The sequence below is a fragment of the Sesamum indicum genome, linkage group LG15, assembly GCF_000512975.1.
Source record: "Sesamum indicum cultivar Zhongzhi No. 13 linkage group LG15, S_indicum_v1.0, whole genome shotgun sequence".
NCBI lineage: Eukaryota > Viridiplantae > Streptophyta > Magnoliopsida > Lamiales > Pedaliaceae > Sesamum > Sesamum indicum.
In genome coordinates, this window is record NC_026159.1 from 6,975,717 (window position 1) to 7,002,630 (window position 26,914).

The window sequence follows — 26,914 nt, forward strand, 5'->3', positions numbered from 1 at the left end:
CTATATATATAGTTATATATAGACAGAGAGACCGGTAGGAGAGGGCGGATCTGAGCATAAGGGGTTGGGGGGGAGGGGAGGGGCACTGATTTGGGTGGAAGAAGGGAATGGCGCTGATCTGGGCGGAGGAAGGGGTGGGCCAATGGCGTGGTGGTGAAGAGAGCGTTGGCTAAGTGGAGGGCGGCGACGGGCGTGGATGTTGTGGCAGTGAACTGAAGGGAAAGGGGCGGGGGCCGATGACGGGGGCGGGGTTAGGTTCTTTTTGTTTTTAAATTAAAAAATATATGTTATTAAAAATATTATATATTTTATATAAAAATTAGTATTTTTACTGTTTAAAAAATATTTTTTATATATATTATAATTATTAATAAATTTTATATATAATTATTATATAAAAATAATATTTATTCTTAAACAACTCATGCGCACCGTCAAGAGGGACGAGTGCATTACACACCTCCCTATAAGGGGGTAAATTTGTGACGTCCTTAGGATTTTACACATAATCGAGAGATTAATTAGTAACTATTAAAAAATTTAATTTAATTATAAATAAATTATATATCATAATTGAAATATAATAAAACTTGAACGGACTAAATTGAAATTCATTATAATATTTGAGAACAAATTATATTAATTAAAAAATTAAATAGGATATAATAGTAATTATTGAAAAGATTAAATAAAATAAAAATAATATAAAAAAAAAAAGAAGTGAGCATCATCATGCCACCAACCGCCTCACCCACCCATACATCATTATATATTTATATATATGTACATTGGTTTGCAATTTGCCTCACACACACACGCGCGCGCGTTCACTTAACCACAATATTTTACGAGTTTAACTAATTTAAATTAATGTTAAATTAAATATCACATTTTATATAGAAATGATATAGTTGGTTGATGAAATCATTAAATTTATTAGATTTAAATAGTACAATAGTTAATTTACGCAATCCCAGCATTTATTAACCAAATATGTATTTCTATATATTGGGGGGTTTAATTAAATTATATAGTGGCAAGGAATCGATAGAAAATTCATAAAAATATTTCTAAAATAATGTTTAAGAAATATTATATTATTAAAATGAAAAAATGAGGTTTTTAATGATAATCTAATTTATGAATGTTATTAAAAATGATAGTTATAAATATATACGGGATTTGATTAAATAAATTCTTATGAGTTAGTTGACAAATTAAATATATACTTGAGAAGATTAGAAAGTTTAGTTATTTTTTAGGAAAATGGAACAAATGTTTTATATAAATAAAATATTAAAAGATTGGGGAAAAGATACGAATATTATTTAATATCTTATTTGGTCATTTACGATATTCTTTATATATAGAATATACGGATAATACTTTATTATAGGAGGTGAAGATAAAGTAGAGGATTGAGCAGCTATTGGGATTAACGGAATCATTTTGAGATTTGAAGTAAGTATACCTAATTGATTTATATATATATATATATATGTGTGTGTGTGTGTGTGTAGTATTAGATTTATAGGGTGCTTATTTATTCGACCATTAATTTGAATTTATATTTATATATGTGAATAAAGTATATTGATTGTTTATATATATATGATCGTCGAATATCTGTTGAGTTATTTTAATATCGATGAAATTGTTATTACGTGTTACATGTGTTTGTATTGCACGGAAGTTTTGTATAAGTGATTGTTGAATGAAATCGAATGAAAACGTTATTAATCAGAAAATAGTTATTATAGAAAATTGAATAATAAAGTTGGTGATATTGCTGTTGTGAGTTGAAATAAAAGATGGTGCTTACCTAGTTGGGAGTCAATGGTTTACAATAATGTCATTAATGATGATGTGATTGATGACGTAATATAAAAAATAAATAAATTAAGTTAGGTACGATGGCGCGTATGATACCAATATATTTCGGGTAGCAGGAAATATCCTGTGTCGTTAGCTACACACTGGGATGGTGTGGGGATGCCAAATTTGTTGTGATATCCTGTGCTGATATTGTTATACACTGGGATAGAGAGTATGGGGATATCACTATATATGACATTGACTGAGATGATGATGGCCGACAAAATCATTGGTTGATGTACTCCAATTAGAATAAGTAGGACCCTTAGATAATAAACGATAATGTCGACTATTATGTTGTGGATTGATTTTCAGTTTTGGGTCTGTACTATTATATCTGTTGTTGATATGTGATGAATATTTGTTAGTTGATGTGAGAGCACAGTACGTGACCTATTGCCTGTGTGTATATATAGACTGATTAGTTTTACTTACTGAGTAGACAGCTCATTTCTTGCCACGTACTTTTTATCGTAAATTGTCAATATCAAATATGTATAACTAACCAACAATCAATATTACAGTAGGCAAAAAACTATTACTAAAGTAGATCAAAAAACACACAAGATGGGGCTCGAGCCCATGACCTCAATTTCATCAACTAAACTAGACCTTAGGTGCAATATTAAAGAGATCTCTAACGCAAGAACGGAATGATGACTTGATAAATTGAATTTATTTCTCAACATAACCTCAAAAATATTTAAAAGAAATAAGAAAAGAATGTCGTCTCTATCCACCACCACCCCTTATTTCTTCCATCACCACCACCGCTCTCTCCATGGCTTCTAAGCATCCCTTTTATTCTATCAATTACTAATCGATTAAAATATTTCTGTTTATAGCCGTCGATGTCTCTCCAAATACTGTCAAGATTTTTCGAACGCAATAATATGAGCTAATTTCCAAATTTAACTATAAACTTAAAGTGTTAAAATATTAATATTAACATAATTCTGATTTATAACAATTTAAATTTTTAGATGAGACAATCGTTTGATGTGATATTAGAGTCAAATAAATAAAAAGTTTCGATTTGAATCTCATTATCACTCATTTATTTCACATGTAGTGTTTGCACGTGAAGTGAGCGTGTCAACATATTGATATTAAAATGATTGTCCTCTTTAACAACTTAAAATTTTAAATGAGATAGTCGTTTGGTATGGTATCAGAGCCAGATCAAACAAGAAGCCATGAGTTCAAACCTCATTGCTTATCGTATAGAGTTTGCGCGGAAAGGGGCCGTGTTAATATATTGATATTAAAATGATTCTCCTATCTCACAATTAAATTTTTAGATGAGGTGGTCGTTTAACATTGTATGAGAGTCACGCCAACCAAGAAGCCTTATGTTTGAATCTCATGGCACTAATTTATGAAAAAAAATTATTTCACGTGCAGAGTTTGCATATGAAAAGGCATGTTAAGAACTTAAGATATCAAAAATATTATTTTATTTTTTGAGTCTTTTGAAAAGAAGGAAATTACCAAAGTCAGTGTGCTTCTTTTTAAAAAAAACCCAAAAACTAAAATAATATTTTATTTTTTTACATAGACTTGTATGAACATTTTGAACAACCTTTGCACTTTATCTAATGAGATTGCAACGTTGCTTGTAGTGTTGTAGCCTTACATTGTTTTGAGGATATTTTTGTAAACTTCGATATTGTTTCTCTGACATCTGGAAATTCGCTCTGGCATAATCATTACCCTGAAAAAAGAAGGAAAAAAATATAAATTCAAATTTGAAATTCAAAGTTCAAATGCGTGACCTTCTATAAATAGACAGATCTCCTCTCGCCTTCCTACCTAATTGATTTCTCCTCCTCTGGCATTCCAATAAGCCAGCAGAGAAAGAAGGAGAGGAATAGAAATAAAGGAAAAACAAAGCTGAAAAGTGTTGGGGAGCCAAGCATTTGTCTCATCGGAGATTGATTTTTCTTGATCTACTGTAGTTTTTCTTGCTCTCTTGACCAGGTTTCTATTCAATTTAAGGTAATTTGTGTTTTATTGTTCTAGATTTATCTTATTACTAGTTATAGCTAGATTTCGTTTATTTTGAATCGAGATGATGAGATCTGGAATCTATCTGTGTGTATGGCATTTGTTGTGAATTGTTAGATGAATGGATGATATTTGATAATCATCAGGATTATTGATTCATTTGAGTACCTGATTGATTTGATGTTTTCACGATGATTTTACTAATTTGTGTATGGAATTGGAATTATTGCATTTAATGTGATTTTCCCGATGCCAAAGATATTTGATGTATGTGAAATGTGGCTTTTCAATGTCTAAAATTCTTGCTTGTACTTCTCGATTAATTTAATGTAGTGTTTTAATTTGTTGATTTGTATTTTATTTTTATTAAAAAAGTATTGATCCTAGTGAAATTTAAATTAACTTTTTAGAGAAAGGATAAGTGAAATTAATTTTATTACCACCGAATGAACTATAAAGATCCTTCCTGATCATTGCAATAATGCTTTCTTCCTTGTGGACGCATATTCTAAGTGTGTGTTTGTTTCTAGTGTTGTAGTTTTTTACAATTTGGTTCTAAATCAATTGCTCATTTGAGGACTTGTGTGTATCCTTATGAAGTTATCATCCATAGCATGTGTTATGTTTGTTTATAATATTTGCCAATTATTATTCTATATATTCTAAAATTAGTATGTCTGCAGTTTATAGAAAATGGCCGACACTGAAGATATCCAACCTCTTGTTTGTGATAATGGAACTGGAATGGTGAAGGTTAGTACACATTCACAAATCCTATTGAAGTGATTTTGCCCATAAAAATGTTTCAAAGTTAGTGTTCACTATTTTTGCCTTTTATTTTACGTTCAGGCTGGATTTGCTGGTGATGATGCTCCTAGAGCAGTTTTCCCAAGTATTGTCGGTCGACCCCGACATACTGGTGTTATGGTTGGGATGGGGCAAAAGGATGCCTATGTCGGTGATGAAGCTCAATCTAAAAGAGGTATTTTGACCCTAAAATATCCCATTGAGCACGGGATAGTTAGCAACTGGGACGACATGGAGAAGATCTGGCATCATACTTTTTACAATGAGCTTCGTGTTGCTCCCGAGGAGCATCCTGTGCTTCTTACTGAGGCACCTCTCAACCCTAAGGCCAACAGAGAGAAAATGACCCAAATCATGTTTGAGACGTTCAATGCTCCTGCAATGTATGTCGCTATTCAAGCAGTTTTGTCTCTTTATGCTAGTGGTCGTACAACAGGTGAGTGTATGAATTGATACTTACTGTCTCATTCTTAATATGTTTGAACATTTATACTCAAAAGCTTATCAATGTGTAATTTTGTTAATAGGTATTGTGTTGGATTCTGGTGATGGTGTGAGCCATACTGTGCCAATTTATGAGGGTTACTCACTACCACATGCCATTCTTCGTTTGGATCTCGCTGGGCGTGACCTCACAGACTATCTCATGAAGATTCTAACTGAGAGAGGTTACATGTTCACTACATCTGCGGAACGAGAAATTGTTCGCGACATGAAGGAGAAGCTTTCTTATATCGCTCTTGACTATGAACAGGAGCTTGAGACTGCCAAGACTAGTTCGTCGGTTGAGAAGAATTATGAGTTACCAGATGGACAAGTTATTACAATAGGGGCTGAGAGATTCCGCTGTCCGGAAGTTCTCTTTCAACCTTCTTTCATTGGAATGGAAGCTGCTGGAATTCACGAGACTACCTACAACTCCATCATGAAATGCGATGTTGATATCAGGAAGGATCTATATGGTAACATCGTGCTCAGTGGTGGTTCGACAATGTTCACTGGAATTGCTGATCGTATGAGTAAGGAAATCACCGCCTTGGCTCCTAGCAGCATGAAGATCAAAGTTGTTGCACCACCAGAGAGAAAATACAGTGTTTGGATTGGAGGATCCATTCTTGCATCCCTCAGCACCTTCCAACAGGTTATTTCGTACTTCTATTATGTTCAACTCTTTCATTCTTTAAATTTTATCGAAGTTACATGATTATTGTTAACATGCTTGTGTACTCTAAAATAGATGTGGATTTCAAAGGGCGAATATGACGAGTCTGGTCCATCAATTGTCCACAGAAAATGCTTCTAAGATGTTGTTAAGCATTCACGGTGAGTATTACTTGTCGTCAATCCCTTGGTAAGATTTTCATGCTATGTTTGAAGAAAATTCCATTTGCTTGAAGTGGAGAAGTTTGTAGATGGGATTGTCATGGACGCCACAACGTAACCATAATGTGTCATCATGTCTCGACTAAAATAGTTTCACATTCTTATTGTTTATGGATTATGAGTATGTAATTACTTTCTTTTCTTGACATATCGTCTTGGACTTCTATCGGCGATAGGTCATTATAGTTTGAAAGTAATTGTAGTATTTCCCATTTTACGTTTTCTATTTCTTTTTTGTTAGATTTCATATTTTAGTTGCCCGGCTTAAAAACAATTATGTTTTATTTGTTGTATGAGAAACTACTATGTTTATGGTAGTTTGTAAAACTTATACTTGAAATTCCATGGTATAAATTGTGACTAAATATTCAACTGATGGTTTTTCTTTTTATCTAAATTAAGTGTCTTATCTCTCTACCTTATGCTTAAGACAAGACCGGCTTGTCTTGGACATTTCTATATCACCACTTAGCGCATGTTAGATGCAGAGCAGGCCTGTTTGTTTATGTTTTCATTTTCACTTTTAAGTACAAAATATGGTTTTTTAATTTTATATAGGTTTTCGTATGAAAATAAATTTTTTTATAGATTGATTAATGGAATTATGTTTATATTGAATTATGGTGCAAATCCATATATTTTCAACGAGAATACATGTAAAAATGAAAATCTCAGTTACTAATCTACTTTGATCTCTTTAGAAAATAGGACTTAGTAACATAATATTGTAGTTGGATCATTCTATTATACTATTTAGTATTACAGTACATTAATATGTGATTGAGGTGTATATCTTTTTCAAAATCAGAATATATAATTAAATTAAATTGCAATTTAAAAGTGCATATGTATGCTATACATGGATAGGGGTGACACTATTGTGTATACTAAAGTGAGATCGAAAATCCTTCACCCATTTATAGAGTAGCCTATTTATAGTGGATATAAAGACATGTATGTAGCATAAATCAACATAACAACAAATGATCCCTACTTTTTGAAAAACTGCACCATACATCTACTATAAATATCAATATTATTTACGCAAATTATTCCTACCTTTTGAAAATAACACACACACACCCTTAAAAATGTCAATATATTATACAAAGTACCTACACTTTTTAGTTGTAAGGGGTAATTTTTATAATTGGCAAAAATCAGGATAATATGTGTAAAACATAGATTCAAGGATGTAAATGTAATTGCTCCTAAATGTTTTGCAGTTATGACCCATATATGGACACTTGAGCAATTGCTTTTGTATTGAAAGTGGCGGTAATTTAATTGATCTATTTGATTTATAGTTAAAAGAAAGATTAATATGCACGGATTTCTTTATTTGATATTACCTTACTCTTGGATTATTGTCTCTTCATGAGGTGTTGCAGTTGATATTGGATTATTATTCTATCATATCTTTAATTTTCTTCTCTTTCTGTTATAAACCAAACATAATTTGTTAGTTGGATTGTACTCACTGCTTTATATGGTTACGGATTTGTCGGTGAACTTATAAGTTTTTTAAAATATTTTATAAGATGTCGTATAGCATTTGATATTTTTTTAAAAGAAAGATCGTATAAGATCCAAAATAGGATGTTAGAAACTTACAAGCATTTCTGAAAAAAAAAAATTGGGAGTTCCAAACTTATTTTCAGAGTCTTTACAAATCAGCTCAATTTTCTTCAATTTAATTAAAATTTATCATGAGTGATGTGTTATAAATTTTATGATCTTATTTTATCAAAAATTCTTCAACTTTTCTTTTAAAAAAGGATAAGATTTAGTGGTAGTATAAGTGGGGATGAAAAAATAAAATATGCAAAAAAAATATTACTTGATATTTAATACCCTTATAATCATTACAAGAATGTTTTGCTCTTTTGATCGCCCAATATTGCAACTCAATATTTTTTATCTCACAGGATTAAAAAACATTACAAATATTGTCCCAAAGCATAACAGATTTAATCACATAAAATGAGTGTATAAGACTATGTCGGCCACGTTTTTTTATTTCTATGAGATAAAAAATATTAGTATCATAAAATACGGAATTATAAAAGTTCAACATCCCCTATCCTATGAAACTAAAATTGCAATTTCTCCTACGATTATGTATAAGTAGTTAGGCCCTCTTGGTTGCGAAATGTCAATGACCATGTCCAGTAGTTAGGATAGTTAGAAAGTGGGATTGGTGTAAGTTTATTATATTTGTGTTGGAGGTATGGTGCTGCTAATTCTACGTTCCATATATCTAAATTTCTGAGACATTTCAACAGGAATACAATTCTCCCTACTTCTGCAACAAAATGATGCTAGAGATATAAAGAAAATATTTGGAGACTCATCGAAGAAAGTAACTAAAGAAACTTAATTTCAACATTTTCTTATATTTTTAGCTTTTCTAAACCTATGGACGGAGCACTCAACGAAGTCTCTTTATTTAGATTAGCATGACAAAATAAACACTGAAAGACCCCAATGCAGCAAATATATTTCCAAGTGGCCTCAATCTTGAGCACCTGATGCGACATTCACACTTATCAGCAGCCATCACTCCGATCGAGCTATCAACCGTTGACAGACACTGGTGCCATATTTCATTATGTTCTCTGCCTTTCTTGCTTCATTAGTTCAATGAATTCACCAAATACTGTGATAGAATAGTTTAATTAGTATGGCAATAGGCATATAAAAGTTCATAAATTTAAAAAAGAAAAATAATAACTTTGCCAAGAACATTCATTAGCACTTCACAACTTAGCAATTCCTATAATAGTAATGGTCATGTCTAAGACATAGATGACAGTGTTCCCAGAGCCTACTGTCAGTTTAAAGACCACAGGTTTAGCTGATGTTCCCAATATGGTTTTTCTCCAAGAGAATAACATTAAAAAATGGAGGTTGAGACTAGTCCAATCTTTCTTGGCTTAAACAGTCTCATGGACTAGGATTCAGCTATCAGCCAGCCACTCTTGAGATAGGTAATGGTTAAAGCTGAATTTCAATTTGTCAAAGTCATAAATAATACAAACAAGCAAACTTGTGTATCCCTTTCACAAGAAAACTTGACATAAATAAGGTATATGAATAGTGTGGATCATGTTTGGCGTGCAAATTTTGAAGCAGCAAAGTGGTGAGCAAAAATATTCATGCATCCATATATGAAGTGAAGGTCGGAACTGGTTCAATAAATGAAAACCATACCAAGATCTGAGTCATGGGGTCCAGGGGAAGCTTCAGGATGGTATTGAAGCGACATGAGCTTTTGCTGAGGAAATGCAAGACCAGCACAGCTTCCATCATTGAGATTGACATGAGTCACCTCTACACCTTCAGGAAGTGATTCAGGGTCAACAGCATAATTGTGATTCTGCAGAAGATGAATTAGGATCACTTTAAAGCAAAATTATTAGTAGAAGTGTCAAAACCCCACGAAAAAGAAGGCCAGAGGAAAAGCGAAAACGGTGAAGTTACAAGAAGATCCAGATTTCAATTATGTTCGTCATCTTTTTTACTTTAATCTTCACCATAAGTTTACACAAACTCATGGAAACAAATAAAAGCAATGAGCATCGAGTATAGCGCCAGTCAACATACTTCTTCTATACCAGATAAAGGTTAAACAAAGAATACCCTGTGGATGAACAAACCTGAGCACTGATCTCAACACGACCATTTCGAATATTACGAACAGGATGATTTCCTCCATGGTGACCAAATTTCATCTTGAAGGTTTTACCCCCTAGTGCTTGACCAAGCAATTGGTGACCCATGCAGATACCAAAAACAGGAACTTTTCCGATTATTTCTTTGACAGCTTCAACTGCATAAGGGACTGCTGATGGGTCTCCTGGACCATTGCTGAAAAGTACACCATCTGGTTTCATCTTCAGGGTTTCAGACGCAGGCCACGTTGAAGGAACCACAGTGATTTTACAGCCATAGGATGCCAGGCGTCGGAGTATATTATGCTTGATACCAAAATCATATGCAACAACCTTCATCAAAAAATAAAAAATAAGAATAAAACGATAATTTACTCCAAATCTGCAAGCATTCATCTTTAGAGCAATAATACTCAACATGTGACACTAACTTGAAAAGTCTCTTCATTTCTTCCGTTTAAGTTAAACTCCCATTCTGAACCTGTTCTATCAACCCATTCATAAGGAGCCTTGCAGGTGACACCACTTATCAAGTCCACCCCTGTACAATTTATAATAAAGCCAGTCATTTTTCTCATGCCATAAATTTTGACCTGTATTATCTGTTAACAATCTTTTCTTGAGGCAAATTACCAACTATATCCCAAGTTCGAGACACTTTCAGAAGTTCGTCATCTGTTTTAGATTCTTCAGTGCTCAATACACCAATAAGGCTGCCATCTTCTCTCAATCTACGGGTAATAGCACGAGTGTCGACATCATCTGCAGCACAACAGAACAAGACAATCAGAAATGATCGACTTGCCATTGAGTGCTGCTATTTGCAAAAGAAGAATGACATATGAAATTAACACTTACATATTCCCATAATGTTCCTGGATGCCAAATACTCTCCAAGTGTTTCTGTGCATCTCCAATTTGAGGTGCTGCAAAGCATTTTGCAGTAAATATACAAGACGAAAATGCAAGGGAGGAGTAACAAGAAGAAACATGCATGGTTAGAAAAACCCAAAGTCACATGATGGGAAGTTTTAAAAGAAAAAAAGTAAAAAGAATGATGAAAAGTGAAAAGCCAAAGCCACATGAAGGGAAGCTTTAAAAGTTTAAGGAAATGATGGCTAAAACCCAAAGTCTCAAAAGGGATAACCTAATACTCAAACTTCGGATAACCAGTCCTGCTAGAAAGCATTGCTTCGATTCTTCATCATCTGCCAAAAAAAAGCACGCCAAGTTAGAACCCTTTCCAGACTAAAGTTTGCCAAATATAAAACACCCAATCCACCTACCAAAATTGACACCAGTATTTCCAATGTGTGGGTTAGTCATCAGGACAAATTGGCCAGCATAACTAGGATCTGTAAGGATCTCTTGGTACCTGTGATGCAAGGAAATGAAACTTTGATACTGAACCACAAAGAATCAGAGAGGTACAAGCACAAGTCTTATGTCACCAAAACCTTGTCTGCAACAATGCCCTTTTCCTAGACTCAGGATTCAATTATGACTTACGTATATTTTTCAATGTAACCAACCATTGACTTAAATGTTTTCCCTCTTAAACATAATAAGGGAAACATATTCACATGATTGAGGTGAATGCATGCTTAGGGTTATGGACCCACCAGGTGCAAAATTGGCAATAACAATTACCTGGAAAAAGACCTCTGGTCAATAAGATGCTAAGATTCAGTCTACTTTTGAAATATTAAAAATTCATATTCTTAGAGGTTTACTTTTTATGTGCTTCAAAGTTATTAAACTGTTATTATTTCTATTGTCTTTTAGCAGCTCTGTTTCTTATTCAATTTTGATATGAGTGATTTTTATTAGAATCTCAGGTAGGTAGTAAGAGTATTGGGCTTATCCCATGACCTTATTTTGGTTGGTCTAAAGTTTTTAGTAAGTCTAAAGTAAATTGATTTTGTAAAATTGAGTTCACTAATATGCAATCTGAACTACTAAAAGGAACTCCAAATGGTTCTTTGAGGCAGGTTTTCTGTAATACACAAAAGCCATAACAGGAAGCAAGCTTTTCAAGCCATTCAGCATTGTCATGCAATTACATGATGACCAGCAGGAGCCATGCATGCTTCAGCAAACAGTTCCTGTCGCACAAATATATTAGACTTGATCCTAATTTAGCTCTGTTAAGGGTTTGGATTTGAGACACATACTTCAGGACAAATCCTCAATTTCTTTGACCTTCAAAAGAATGAAACTATTGTCCCTGAACAGAACCTTCTCTCTGTATTTGATAAAAGGGTAAGATCTTAACATTTCTTTTAGTTGGAGAGTTGGAGTATCAGTTGATTACTCTTTAACCAGAAAAGCTTGCATAAAGGTCTATTAGTTAGAAACATAAAGTCGATGATCCCAAACAGATTACTCTGTAGAACTTTGTACAACTGAGCAAAAGGGCAATACCTACTTCAGCACAAGTGCTCATCTTATAATGAAGGGCCTACAAACACTTGTAATACGAATTCCTTTTTTCAAACAAATCATAATCCAAAAATGATGCATTTTCTAACATCACAAACAAAAAACTTAATCTAACTTTTTAAAGAGTTCTTTCCAAGAGATATTCATTTGAACCATTGCAGTACTCTCATCTTCACCACATGCTCTATTTTGTCCTTTTGTGAGTTCTCTTATATGTTTCAGCTCCAATATTACTGACCCTGAAACCAAAATGTCTGTATGAAATAGTTTTCCAAATCACAGAGCCTCTGAGAGGAAAAATCAACTATGTTTATAACGTACTTCTTTCTTTGTTTCTTTTCATTCGATTGGTGTTTATTATTGTTCTGGATTTTATTTTCTTCTAAATGAATGTAACGAAAGATGAAGGAGAGGGAACAGAGAGAAGGAACCTGATCAAAATGCGAAATGATAGAAGATCCACATCTCTATCATGCACCTTTTTCTGTGTATAACCCAGTTAAACAGTGTGTGAGATTGCTTCTTTTTTTGGATATGTGTGTAGATAAGTCCCCATGATCAGTTGTGAGAATTCATAACTTGAATCTCCTAACCACCTCCACCTAGCTTTCATGCAACCAGCATTTTATATTTACCAGTTCTATTAGCTAAGAGGTATCACACATCACACTGATCGACACCACCTCGTGAAATAAACAGGAGAAACAAATCAAGAAAGAAAGAAAATCGAAGAAATGCAAGAGCTACTTCAGATCCATGTCTACGTGCTGTCTTATCAACTCCTACCTCATATTCAACTCTTTGCTTGTACAAAGAATTTTCATTGTAAACTCAACTTCTAGTCTTCGATGTTTGATCAATTAATCACACAATCCATGCGGAAATCATGCAATTGCAACCATTGGCAAAATCTCGAACAAGAAACAGCGTGCAAAAGCTAATTAACTATCAAGGATTATGCAACATACGGAGGAGGAAATTAAAACATAAGGAAGAATATTACACAAAAAGGAAGAAGGAATGAAACAACACCAGAACAAGTAAAAAAATAAATTACCCCGTTAATGATGTATTAAAAACCACTTCACCAACTTGGGTTCCAGAAGCACCAAACGACTTCGCCCGCCACACAGAACCATCCTCCAGCACCAGCCTTGCATCTGACACCTTCCATGGCTTTTCCACCAATCCTAAAACCCATTTTTTCCAAACAAAATTACACACCAAACAAGCAACAACAAACATCACTTAAAAGCAAAAAAAAAAAAACCCACAAAATTGAACTCCCACAATATTCCGGACCCAAATATACACACACATACATGCATACGTACGAACCAACGCACATACCAGTGGAAGACATCCCGGATGCAGCTGGAGAAACGGATTGGCAATTGACGGTGAAGAGCCGGACTTTCGGCGTATTCAGTGTAAAGCAAGGCGGAAACTGAGTGACAGCCATCCCCAAAGCACAATTCATGGAAATGTAGCAGTACAGTGAGCTGAGAACCTCTAGCTGAAGAGGGGGGGGGGGGGGGGGGGCAAGCGGCTAGGGATTTCTACTGACACATGAGAGGGAGAGAGAGTGAGATTTATGTATGGGGAAATTAACAAAAATGGATATTTTGTAAAGAATTTGGAAATTAAACAATAAATTAGTTTGATTTTGCTCTTAGAGTTTTAAAAAATAAGTTGAATAAAGAAAACTATAAATTTAATTTTAAAATTTTGAAAGTAAAAGCCATATCACATTTAATTGGGGGAAAAATATATTTTTGTCATCTGGACTACCGTATTTTCATATTCTTTTTAAAATAAAATTAATAAACTATTTATTGAATAAATCGATTAAAAATATCAATATTTAATACTTATATAATAACAACCAACAATTATAACAATTATGTATTAATTATCAATATCAGATAATTATATTAATTAACGTCAACTATTAAAGCATAATAACAATTACTATTAAAATAAAATAACATCTCACATGTTAGTAAGGTTGAAAATCATGACCTTAAAATCATAGGGCCTCAACTTTATCAATAGGCATTATCGCCCACACTTTTTCACCTAAGATATTTTTCTTTAAACTTTACCATCTAAAATATACAACAATTTCATTTTAAATGCATGAAAAAAGTTATTTTGAAGGGCAAAACGCCAAATTTATTATTTTTTATGGATAATTTCATCCTCTCCACTTGTAGCTCATGTAATTTTTCAATCAAAAATGATTTATTGTCTTGAATTAATATTTTTGTCTTTAAAATATAGCATTTGCGGAGCATGTGATCACTTTTCAATTAAATGATATGACAATGCACAAATCTTGGGTATTATGGATGACAAAAATTATCAAAAAATAATTTAAGCGAAAAAAAGTATAAAAAAAACACACATCATAATTCAGATGATAAAATATTTCTTCCCCTATTCAATTTGAGATGTTTTCGAATTTATATATTGACAATATGTTTTTCTTATAAAAAATATAGATATTATATTTGAATTAGAGAGAATTATAAATATATATACATGCAAATCTTTATTAGATAGAGTTAGAAATTGGAAGAAATTCTGATCCGGAGTATAGTCCGGACCGTTGTGAGGCCGAAGACTGCTTCAGGCCTTCAACTAAGTGGATGTGGATTGATTTATTTCCGAAAAAAAAATGTAATTTATCCTATATGATATAATAAATGAGCAGATAAATTTATATAAAAAAATTAACAAATTGTCCTATGTATTTTAAAAAATAAAGTAAATTATCCCTTATTAATAGTTTAGATAATAGGATAATTTGCTTCATTTTTCAAAATATGTGGAGTAATTTATTATTTTATTTTTTTATGGAGAGTTATTTGCTAATTTTACATATTAATTTGCATTTAACCTGTTTATCTCCAGTGGAAACTAGTGGAAAGGCAAGAAACATCTTCTCGTTTTTGGTGTATAACTAGCCGTCGTGGCATAATGTTTTGTATTTATATAATAAATTATTTTTTAATAAATATATTATAAATAAAAGTGTTAAGTATAAGTTAATACATTATATTAAAAAAAAGCAAGAAAATAAAAATAAATTTATCGATTAATGTAAAATTTGGAAAGTTAAATAAGTTGGTTATGTTATGAAGGACATTTTGGGCTTCTCAAAAAAATTAGTGTTGCTGTGTCATTAGCCGTAGTTTGTGATTGTGGATGGCCTTTTTTCAAAAATACCTCCATGTTGTTTGAAAAATTACAAATATTCATATGATTTTAACAGCTCGTTTCGTTAGCCTCCAATGTTTTCATGCAATTTTTTTGATTAACTGATCGAAAAGATATTTTGGAATATAAATAATGATTTTATATATTTTTTAAAAAATTAAAATATTTTTATAGACTAATATGTATTATGGATTATTTATTTTACTCATTCTCAATTTTTTTTTTATATTTTTAGATATTTTTTTAAAAAATAAAGAACAATATTTTAAGAAAGTAATTTATACCTTACCATTTAAGGACTATATATTTATTTTTTATTTGAAAATAGATATTTATAATTTATCAAATAATAAAAAGTATTTATAATTATTTCAAACCACAATGGAGACGTAGTTGTAATTACCCTAGTAATATTTGTGAAAATTAACATGCCAACTGACCTTGTGGATTTAATTGAAAATAAACTAATGAGATTGGGGGTCCTAAATTACAGTCATTGTTTAAAAAATTTGACATAATTATAAATACCATAAGTCATTTGAAAAATTATAAATATCTTATAATTCTAACATCCGTCTAACGACGAGCTCATTCCGTTAGTCTGTTTTACATTTTTATTCAACTTTTGTGATGAATTGATTAAAATACTTTTTTGATTATATATTTTACTTTTTTTTATAATTTCTTAAAATATTTTTATATGAAAATGTAAAAATGCTCATTTCAAAAGAACATTTATGGATCATTTACTTTACTCACTCTCAGATTTTTTATTATTATTTTTTATTTTTCCCGATGTTCTTATTTTTATCCAATATTTTTATTGTCACATTTAATATATTATATATACATGATAAAAATTAATTTTCTCACGTAAAATCTGAACTAAAATAAAAATGAAAGATCCTCCACACCCACAAACGAAATACCACTACACTAATTTTTTGTAAAGTAAAAAATGCCATTGAATTGTAAAATAGCTAACTTGTTCGATATTTTAAATTTTATATTACTTGATAAATTATTTTTTTTCTCTTTGTAATATAATATATTAATTTTATATATTAAAATATAAAAAAACTATCTATTATATGCATTGGGTTAGTATAATTTTCTTTTTCTTTTTTTGGTAATAAATTTGTTTATTCTCATCTCTCACAAATCTTGGCAGGTTAAATGTCCCAATGAAGCGACGTCGTTAGGGAGACTTTTGTGCCCTCGTTCCCAATACATTATACTCTTTTTCGTTCTCGGAAACATAGTTCCATTCTCTGTTCCCCTAATCTGCAAACCTCCAGACCAGGGTTTTATTCCCTCACCAAAGGAAACCCTAATTCGACCTCAATTCTTCCGCCATGGCTCGTAACGAAGAGAAAGAGCATGCTGAACGGAGAAGAAGAAACCCAAGGAGCGGCGCCCATACCTCGCCTCCGAGTGCCGCGACTTGGCGGAGGCGGACAAGTGGCGCCAGCAAATTATGCGGGAAATAGGTCGTAAAGTGGCTGAAATCCAGAACGAAGGTCTCGGCGAGCATCGCCTCCGCGACCTGAACGATGAGATCAACAAATTGATTCGAGAGAAGACGCATTGGGAACGGCGTATTGTGGAGCTAGGTGGACCGAACTATACGAAGCATTCGGCGAAGATGACTGATTTGGATGGTAATATTGTAGATGTGCCCAATCCCGGGGGTAGGGGGCCGGGGTACAGGTACTTTGGTGCGGCGAAGAAGTTGCCTGGTGTCAGGGAGTTGTTCGAGAAGCCACCCGAGTTGCGGAAGAGGCGCACAAGGTAATCGTGGTTCTATGTTTGTCATTTTCCGTTTAATGGTAATGGAGGATTTAATGACTGTGCTGATGAGAAACAAGGGTTTCTGTTAGAACGAGTCAGTGGAGTTTCCTGTGTGTTTGTTTTTTCTTTGAATATTGGGCGAGGTGGATGAGGTTATGGCCTCGTGGATTTTGGATCGGAATTATCCCGGATGCTGTTTTTGTTTTACTGTGAGAAGGGTTGGGAGTCGGTGATTAGTTATTTATGTAGTGAATGTTTTAGGTTTTTGACTTTCCTTGGCTGGCAACATTCTTAATATTAAAATTTCTTACTTCGTGCAGATTTTGTAGTTTTTGCTAGGTTTTCTAGATGTGGATAACTGGTTTGTTTCAAGTGACAATAAGTATGATTAATTGGTAAGAGGGGCTGATAGATCCTCTCTTTATTTTCTTGACTTTGTGTCCAGGTTTGTCCTAATGTAGTTTTGACAAATTATTTTGTAGGTACGATATATACAAACGAATCGATGCAAGTTATTACGGTTATAGGGATGACGAGGATGGAATATTGGAGAAACTAGAAGGACCCGCAGAGCAGAAGATGAGGGCTGCAGCTCTGGCAGATTGGATGGAGATGGAGAAGATAAAGAAGGAAGCAAGGAGGGCTGTAAAGAGTGGGGAGGTGGCAGAGGTGGGTGCTGCATCAAAGATTCTATTTGAAGAGGAAGAGGATGTGGTGGAGGAAGAAAGGAGAAAGGAAAGGGAGAGAGAGGAAAAGGAGAAGGAAAAGGAATTTGTTGCACATGTGCCACTGCCAGATGAGGAGGAGATAAAGAAGAAGGTGCTTGAGAAAAAGAAGCAGGAAATGTTAAGCAAATATACAAGCAATGAGTTGTTGGAGGATCTAATTGAAGCAAAGACCTTGCTTAATATTCAGCATTAGATGGTATGCTGACCGTTCAGTTAAATTAAATGTGTCTTGTATGTATTTTCTTCAATGTGCACTTCTTTAATTGTTAGAATAGAAAAGCTATTTTTCTCCTTCTCATTATATGTCAACTATTGCCACTACATGGCTCACGCCCACGATCTGCGTTTCCTCATGATTATTGAAGAGCGCCACTGAAAATCCAAGGATAAATTGACCTTTCAGTGGAGTATATAGGCACAATTTCTTTTTCTGGAGTACATGCCCATCTCTTGTTCATATCTTGACTAACGTTTTATCACTTTGGGAACTGATGGTTGAAAATGTGCATGTAATTATGATATGCTCTATTTTATGTGTGGCATATGAGATCATCTCTCCTTTCATGTGAAATTTTTTGCAATTTCTATGGTATGCCTCCAACAATAGATTATTAGCCATCATTTATTCCACAATTGGGCAAAAAATACCTTCAGTGGGTTTGAGGACTATTCTTACTAGGTTGTGCTGTCTTATTATTTGTGGAAGTAACAAGATGTTTTGTTTCTTTTATATATAATTTGAGGATTTTGTTTCTACATTGTTTTAACAAGTCACAAATGAGGAAATTTTTGTCCGGATAAGCACCCAGCAATGCTTTTTTCCTTTTTTAATTTCTTTTCTCCTTGCTTTTCCTAATATTAGCTCTCGACATGTAGGAGCTTAAATCAGTTTCAAATGATACCAAACCCTTAATGGTACTCTTTCATGGAGAATAAAATGTGCTTGGGTTTCCTTTATTTGTTTAGGGGTTTAGTAGAACCATGATTTTTAATGTCAGTTGGCATCAATATTCCTATTAATTAGAGACCTGATTTTTTACAGAAATTGGTTTAGAGGCCTTTATAGATTCTGATGCATATGGGACTGAACATTTAGTTCAAGATTGTTCTCGATTAATAGAATTGTAGTCTTGTTACGGTAAATTGCATGCATATAACTTTTTCGGTCTTCTACTTTAGGGTCAAAATTGAGTTTACTATTCACAGGTTCATTGATTGACAGGCATGGCAGACAATATTTAGATCTAATTGTGATTTCTAATTGATGGTCCCGTAGCCTATTGCTCACTTGGATGACTTCAGGTTAAAACCACAAAATGATGGTGAGACTTTTTCTGCATGCTGAAATATATAAAAATAATCCTAATGAATCTCAACATTTATTGATACTCCCCTACCTATCTAGATTTTTTTCAAATCCAACACACATCTCTGCTGGAGATGTAATCATTATTTGCAATGCAGTTCTCTAGACCTGCTCTCTGTGGTTCCATTGGTTACTTGAGTTATCTAGAGGCGGCTGGAGGGGGTATGCACTCGAGCCAAGTTCGGCAGTTTTTTCAACTCAACTGTTTCAATTAATCAAGTATGTGAATTCTTTCAGGATGACAAGATTGTGAAACCAAGAATGACACATCTAAAAGTGTCGATGCAATGGCGCAACTTCTCCATGTAGTACTCATGAGGCACAGCATGACGGCAAGAGTAGAGGAATGTGATAATGTAGATCTTATTCTTGCAGGCTGTGAAGACGGTGCACCACAAACATGGCATGCGAGGGTTGCAGGCACTAAAAATGTTCATGCACCTGTCAATGAATTCAAATTTTGTGTATGTAATGAAACCCATAGTAGCCTGATAATGGATGCCGTTGTGATAGTGAATCTGTAATCTGGTATGCACAAGACAAGATATGATTGGTGAAACTACTGTGCATCCTATCGACTGGCCTTTCAGTTTCACCTTCCCAATTGTGACTCAAGGGGGATAAGCCATTATCCTTTCTCCGGATTCTATCTTATCAGATATAAAATATATCATATGGTTATCCTTGTGGGATTTGGAAGAATTGTTTAGTTTATTGGGAAAGGCAGGAATGGGCCTGCCCTTCGGATATAATCTAGCTTTAGAGATAAAAATTCTGATATCCAATGCTTCGGCCTTAGAATATAGGCCAAATTTGCAGTTGATTAAATGAAAGCAATCAGCGAACTCCGTTTTAAGTGTAAACAGATTGTGATATTATGGCTCTTATAGTAAGAATCTGATTTGTATGGTGTTTGGTTACTCTAATTCCTTACCATTATTCCTCAGCTCACAAGTCAAACATTATCGCTTACTAGTGAAAAGTCTTAGCTTGATAACATTAAATGGTTACATAACTAGGAACTGGGCCATAAATTTAATACACAATGTACAAATTGCCTGCTCATTGTCCTAAATTAACAGAGGAAAATGGAAATTGAAACTCCCCAATTTCATAAGATATATTATTTGGATTCTGTATGAATCTGTGTGGTGTCTATATTTCTAATTTGCTGTATTGTGTGAATGAATCTGTCAGTCCGCATGGCTTGTGTCAATCTGAATATATATTTTCTGTGACCATCCAAGGCTTTTCAACAATCAGCCTAGGTCAAATATAGAAGCCAAGCCTTTTTGACAATCAAAAACTAGAGGAACGATCCCACAGGCATCAACACCATAAATTGCAAATAAAAGATGAAGCAATTAACCTACTTAACTACGGGAAACATAGCAAAATCGAACCCGCAACGCGTCAAACTGCATCTACATTTATAAATCACCACTAGAACTACATGTTTTAGAATCAACAAGAATCATGACAAAGAAAAACTGATGGAGGCAAACCAACAAGCACCAGATCCTATGAATTTGGCACTTTTATATGATGCATCATTTTAGTAGGTAGTATAGCATAACAGCTTCTGAAGCAGAAAGTTGTCACAAAAGATGTATGGAGGGTGGTCTAGTTGGCCCAAAACTTCCCAAGCGGCGTAGAATAATGCATCCATCATCACTAGTTTAGCAATACCCAAGTCGAAATTAGGCATCATCAACTCAAAACACAGGTAGCAGTATGCACATAATCATCCAGCATACATCTGAACTTAGCAAAAAGGAGATGATCCCCAGCCCTGTACAACAACCATTCAAGACTGACTAGCTAACCATTCGACCCATTCAAGCACACCAAAACTGTGAAAGCCCAGAAATATACACGCCCAGTTGAGATGTGATATGTAAAGGGACATCCTTCTTGTAGTGGGATCATGAAGCTCCTCAGATGCATTACAAACCAGGCATCTCACAGTCAGTGCTTCAATGCATGGACTGATTGTGTCTAGTTTTCGGTTCTTATGTAAACGAATGTCCATCTATCAAGTGCATCGGCCAATAAAGATGCCCGTCTTGACATCTTCCTACATGTCCGTTGTGTCGGAGATGTCGAAGGTCATCCCTTATAGCTACTGTATTCCTCACCATTGTCTTCGGGAAAACCGCTTTCTCCTCCCAACAAAGGTATCCACCATCTCTCTTTTCTCTTTGGAGCTTAAAGGACAGACCGTAAAATAATTTAAATAATATTATTAAAAAATTACAAAAAGAATGTCATCGAAAAATGTTAAAAAATCATCAAATCCCCCTTGTTCTCTATGTTGGGTCGTCTAACTCCTCCTTCCTACAGCCCTGCTTGCCAACGTTGTACTTGTAACTAATTCTCTCATGTTTAAATTTATTTCTGCTTCGTATGCCTTCTATTTCAGTAATTTTTGGACCCCATCTATCTTTTACGGTTAATAAAAATTGTTGTTGTAGGCTTGCATTCGTCGTTTAGAAACTTCTTCCTTGATTACATTTCACTCATCTGGGATCAAAGTAGTTCGTTTGAAATGTTCATCATTGTTACCTTGTGCTAGTGGTTAAACTTTTTTTAGAAAAAGTGTAATTCAGCATTTTGAGCGACGATCTAAGTGTAATTAGCCCTTTTCTTAAATACCTATAGATTCTGATGTGAGAATTCATTCCAAAAAAGCAAATTATTCTGCCAATGTCGAATTCTTTAGGCTAAATAGCATAAAATCCCCTTGTGTTTTAGAAATTCGGCTAAAAACAATACTATATATTTTAAAACTAGGAAAAAAAATCCCTTTATTTTGTTAAACGTAGTTTATTTGCCCCTCTCCCTTAATTGACTTAACGATGTTAATTTATTTTCATATGACTTAATTGCCCCTCTTCTTTAATTATATAATAATCGTCGAATTTAATCAATTTATATCAATCATTAGATTTTTAAAAAGAAAACAAACGATTTGAATTCAATAAATTATTTTATTTATATTATATATAAATAATTAAAATAATATATAAAAAAAGAAATTATTATTTTATATTATATAAAAAAGAAACCCTACTCCCACCTCCCCCTCCACCCCCACCCGCCCGTGCAAATAGGGGCGATGTCGCCCAAACAAAAGAAAGTGGGCGCCGGCCATCTCCCCCAATATTTTCTTAAACAAAATTCTATTTAATTATATTCATTAAATATATAATTTAGTTAATTAAGAATAATTTCAGATAATTATAATAATTATTAGATATTTAATTAACTATTTTGTTTGATATATATTGGATTTATTTTTTTTTAATTACAGACAATACTAATTTAAATATAAATATTATTTATAAAAAATAATATAATTAATAAAAATATTTAACCCAAATGCACTTCAAGCCCGTGCACCCCACCTTGCGTTAGTTTCCAATGGAAAGGAAGTTTTTTGCTAAATTTATTAAAATACAAAAGAATTTTTAACTTATTTTTTAAAAAATAGAGGGACGGAAACACAAGGGTAAAATGGAGTTTAGCCAATTCTTTAAAAATTGGATACGAATGATTCAATTATTAATCATGTTGCTTTGAGTTCATCATGTAAAGCAGAAGTTCTTACAAATTGTGTATCAAAGTTCCTTTTGATAGCACAACATAAGAATGCTTTACTCATAAAAAGAAGCTTCAGCTCTTGCTTTCCACTCAACATAGCTGTAACAAAATGCATTATTATGGTTCTACATTCAAATGGGATGCTTGTAAAATTGGCTAACCACAACAAATAATTCAGACCAAATTCATTGGGAGTCACCAAAATCTTTCAGGGCTTATCATCCTCTAGTCTCTCTAAGATGAACATATTTCCTTTGTCATCTCTGCCGATTCTCAAGGAATCGTCTACGTACCTGTTATGACGAAACAGCGGATTATCAGACAATGATATAAAGATTTCGTAAGATTTTATTTGGGTTGATGGATTTGAAGTCATATATTTCAAATCTATAGTAATTAATCCGTCACATTTGTTTGGTTAGAGTTCAACAGGGATTTCAAAATTTTCAATCTAAATTTGAACTATGTTTTATTGAACAGTAATAGATTTCAAATTCTTTTAATATAATATCATTTGAAATTTTTCCTCCAAATCCAAATCCATCAACTCCAAAAAGTTCAGAACAAAGGTAATTCTATTATGTACAAGATGAATGTAGTTACGTGATCTCAAGCCAGCCATCAGGATTGAAGATGCCAAGAAGAAGGTCATAGTTTTTGCGGAAAACGTTCATCAACTGTAGCAATCAAGAAACATAGTAAAAGCATGAACGATGTCAGCTTGACAGTCAGAACAAGAAGTGATCCAGCTAAACCTCCCACTAGGTTGATTATTGTTAGTTGATTTTGTTGCATTTTTTCACATTTGCTTTTTTGGATGATAACTGATGGATTATCAGAATACATGCCTTTTCTCATACCTGTTCTGGAGTGATCACTGACTTGTTGTAGCTGATGTCAACTCGCTACACAGTTTTGAACATCAAAAGGAATGAAACTTGTCATCCTCTCTACTTTTCTTCATTGTAACGTGAGAAGAAATGTATGAAGTATAGCTTACTGATTCTGAGGCAATCTTGAACGAAGCATCGATTGTTAACTGTCCACTCAGCAGATTCAGACCTTTGGCACTGAACTTGATCATGTTAACTGCTTTACCCTCCATTTGCCATCATAAAATGCTGGAACGTTAGTAGTGAAAGAACACAGCAGATTACATACGATTTCCGATTCTTGAGTACAATAATTGAACTTCAACAACAATGTTTTATGATGGAGATTTACTATCTTGTTGAGGGACTAAGAAGAAACGGGAAAAAATGAATATAGATTGTTCCAACAACTTCTATCTGTACACAATGATTTGAACATGCAACACACATACACACACATTTCTCAGGATGTAAACATTAAACAGCAGGCATAACATAAACGGGATCATGCCAACCAACAAGAACACGAATACCTCAGCAACATTAATTGACTGGAAAAAATCTCCCAAGGTGATAAAATCTCTCAATCCCAGCTTAGTTCTTTTAGAGCCCAGAATAGTAATGGTGCTATAGATGAGCTTCCAAGATCCAGCTACCTGCAATACTCGTATTAAAAAAACAGCAACTTCAACACTAACTCCACATGCCAAGAAAAGCACCTTCTCCAAACACTGTGTTGGTTTAGGAGTGGGATTTTGGGACTCCAGAAGCTCAACCAATTCTTCAATTTCAGCTTTCTTTGCTGATGGGACTCCAAATATGCCTCTGTTAATGCCTGCAATGCAACTCCTTCAGCAAAATTCCAAGAAACAAGTAATAAAAATAGGGTGAAATGCAATTTACCACTAGGTGAAATGTGCAAAAACCTACTTACACGCGCATTTTTTATTTTTTATTATAAAATGATATTTACCGATAAACCGTCCAATAAGGTCCAAATTTAGGGAGTAAATCAATACTGTAGAATTTACTTCATTCGGATCCACAGTTCTGATGAGGGTGACGCCGACGATGGGTAGGGAGGGGGAGATGGCGGTGAGGAGGGAGGTCGGGATGAAATTTTTGTAATATATAATTACAAATGTTAATATTTATATATAGATAAATATAATACAACAAAAAAGCAAGAAATGAGAGTGTTGATACCCTGTAGCGCAGCAAAAAGAGTTTCTTTGATTTGGGCTGCAGTTCTATAACCTTCTACTGTTATCACCTCCTCCTCAGCAGCAGCAGCACCACCACCTAATAACTCACAGCTCTTTTCTGCAGCTCTCACACAAGAATGCGACCAAAATCCAAATCTAATGGGATTGCTGTGATTGGCCGGTTGAAGTTTCATCATCTTAACGGTGGTGGGATTGGGAGGGAGCACGTGGGAAGCTGGGATTGATGGTTGGATAAGCTTTCTGCTGCCCATTACTCCACACCTTGCTACCAAGATTATATCAATGTTGTTGCTTTCTTGCCTTTTTGTTTCTCTAGTTTATATCATTACCACATTATTGCTCTCTCTTATTTATTTGTTTGTGCAACGACAGAGATGACTGTATGTGTATGTTATGCTATAAAGGATTGAATTTTTTATTTGTTGAGATTTTATTTATTTATCAAATATCCTTTCTCTACCGCTCGTTATGGATAAAAATGATTTGTTTCCCAACACATATGACATGAATTGATTACTTACTAACCCACTGCAGAAAGAAATTCTTTACCATTTATCACCTAAAGTTGAAGTAACAGCCACAATCTAGATGAAAAAAGTTGGAATTTTTGGATCACAGTAACACAAACAGCCTAATCAAGATGGAATTATGGATCATAGTAGCACAAACAACAGCTAATCATGTAGTAATCTTGAAAGAATTCCTCAACAATCTTGATTCATTTGTGCACGATTGGTTCATATGGGGCCCATATAACTCAGATCTTTTTTCTTTTTGTTTTTAATGCAAGTTACAAGATTTCATAGATACAACGCATGCCCTCCTCAATCCAATGAGGAGGTATGAATTGCATGTCCATCCAACATTACAGTGACATTTTCTCGTAGAGTATATAGATCTCAAGCGCATGTGTCAGAGTATTTAGAACCAGATGCCAAATGACTTGCCAACTGTAAACCAAGCTGATGAAGAGACATTGTTTTCATTCTCAGAATTTATGCTCATCCCGCAATATGAAACGCATGGGAAATTGCAAACACGGTCTCTGATAGTATAGTAGCAGTTCCAGTTAGGATTTGAAACACAAACTTACATTACGAAGCATGAAACAGAGAAATCAGAGCAACATGCTAAATGCGTAATAGGTTTATCAAGTGAATCATATTCAAGCAGATGCTTGCGAGTTTTTATCCTCTTGTTGTTTCCACTGCTCAGGGGTCAGGGCCTTTGTTATCGAAAGAGCATGAATTTGTTTCAACTCCTCCACTAATGCAGCATTTACCATTCTATGCCTCTCCAGCAGTCGTTTTCCTTCAAATTGTTCTGTTACGATCTCAATAGAGAAACTCGCACCACATCTGATAACAAGATAGGTTTTGATGACATTTAACAGTCTGAATCATTATAAAAGCTCCAGGTAAATGGTGTAAAGATATGAACTTACCCCCCAGACGTGTCGACAACATCCTGAAATTGATGCAGCAGACCAGAACATGAAAATAGAGAAGAAAAATCAGGAGCTAGAACATGCAAAATATCCACTAGATCGACTCATTTTTTAGAACATAAGTTCAATTAAAAGATGAAGAGAACATCTCAAGGGTGGCAACAGCATAAGCAGATAGTAATATCTCTTGAAGTGGGCTCTAAACAGCTCTCTTTTTTATCCCCACAGATTAACTAAAGCCCTTTAACTCTAATGAAGCTCTCTGCAAGCTAATGCCTAAACTTTGCTATTCGCTTAAGAAACAACCTCATACTCAGAACATTAATTCAAGAGTGATACTTGCAGCATTGAATGGACGATTCTGCATACAATGTATGGAGCCGACAATTACAAATCCAGCATAAATATTCACGGTATCAAATGTGAAACATAGTTAAGCTCTAAGCTGAACAGTAACTCCTCTATCAGCTA

At 33.9% G+C, this 26,914-nt stretch overlaps 5 protein-coding genes across 6 annotated transcripts in view; 2 read left to right on the plus strand and 3 right to left on the minus strand.

Annotated features, from left to right (window-relative positions):
- On the plus strand, positions 3,665 to 6,448 carry LOC105178124 (actin-1). Its single transcript, XM_011101496.2, has 5 exons — positions 3,665 to 3,873; positions 4,566 to 4,635; positions 4,732 to 5,125; positions 5,217 to 5,830; positions 5,927 to 6,448. The coding sequence occupies exons 2-5, from the start codon at positions 4,576 to 4,578 to the stop codon at positions 5,990 to 5,992; spliced, it is 1,134 nt and encodes a 377-aa protein (XP_011099798.1). The 5' UTR covers positions 3,665 to 3,873; positions 4,566 to 4,575; the 3' UTR covers positions 5,993 to 6,448.
- LOC105178125 (carbamoyl-phosphate synthase small chain, chloroplastic) lies at positions 8,307 to 13,706 on the minus strand. The gene is made up of 10 exons (XM_011101497.2): positions 13,539 to 13,706; positions 13,246 to 13,378; positions 11,033 to 11,121; positions 10,894 to 10,954; positions 10,605 to 10,672; positions 10,380 to 10,508; positions 10,178 to 10,287; positions 9,732 to 10,079; positions 9,286 to 9,451; positions 8,307 to 8,731 (listed from the first exon to the last, which is right to left on the minus strand). The coding sequence occupies exons 1-10, from the start codon at positions 13,666 to 13,668 to the stop codon at positions 8,682 to 8,684; spliced, it is 1,284 nt and encodes a 427-aa protein (XP_011099799.1). The 5' UTR covers positions 13,669 to 13,706; the 3' UTR covers positions 8,307 to 8,681.
- Positions 16,798 to 19,997, plus strand: LOC105178384 (pre-mRNA-splicing factor ISY1 homolog; the record flags this gene model as incomplete). Its single annotated transcript, XM_020699144.1, has 3 exons — positions 16,798 to 17,201; positions 17,684 to 18,125; positions 19,533 to 19,997. Coding segments are annotated over 2 exons (843 nt in total), but the record flags the coding sequence as incomplete, so codon positions are not given.
- LOC105178126 (probable plastid-lipid-associated protein 7, chloroplastic) lies at positions 22,837 to 25,412 on the minus strand. 2 transcript variants are annotated; one of them, XM_020699295.1, is made up of 7 exons: positions 24,977 to 25,412; positions 24,490 to 24,605; positions 24,304 to 24,426; positions 23,899 to 23,997; positions 23,759 to 23,803; positions 23,485 to 23,575; positions 22,837 to 23,191 (listed from the first exon to the last, which is right to left on the minus strand). In XM_020699295.1, exons 1-6 carry the CDS (start codon positions 25,245 to 25,247, stop codon positions 23,498 to 23,500), a joined length of 732 nt encoding a protein of 243 aa, XP_020554954.1. In that variant the 5' UTR covers positions 25,248 to 25,412; the 3' UTR covers positions 22,837 to 23,191; positions 23,485 to 23,497. The 2 variants fall into 2 exon arrangements, with proteins under 2 accessions (XP_020554954.1, XP_011099801.1); XM_011101499.2 differs by having other exon boundaries at positions 22,839 to 23,191; positions 23,502 to 23,575.
- Positions 25,960 to 26,914, minus strand: part of LOC105178127 (protein BOLA2) — a 1,799-nt gene continuing 844 nt past the window's right edge. Inside the window, exons 2-3 of the mRNA XM_011101500.2 lie at positions 26,441 to 26,463; positions 25,960 to 26,354 (exon numbers count right to left, since the gene is read on the minus strand). Coding sequence (XP_011099802.1) covers positions 26,162 to 26,354; positions 26,441 to 26,463 — 216 coding nt within the window. The 3' untranslated portion in view covers positions 25,960 to 26,161. The remainder of the gene's footprint in view (positions 26,355 to 26,440; positions 26,464 to 26,914) is intronic.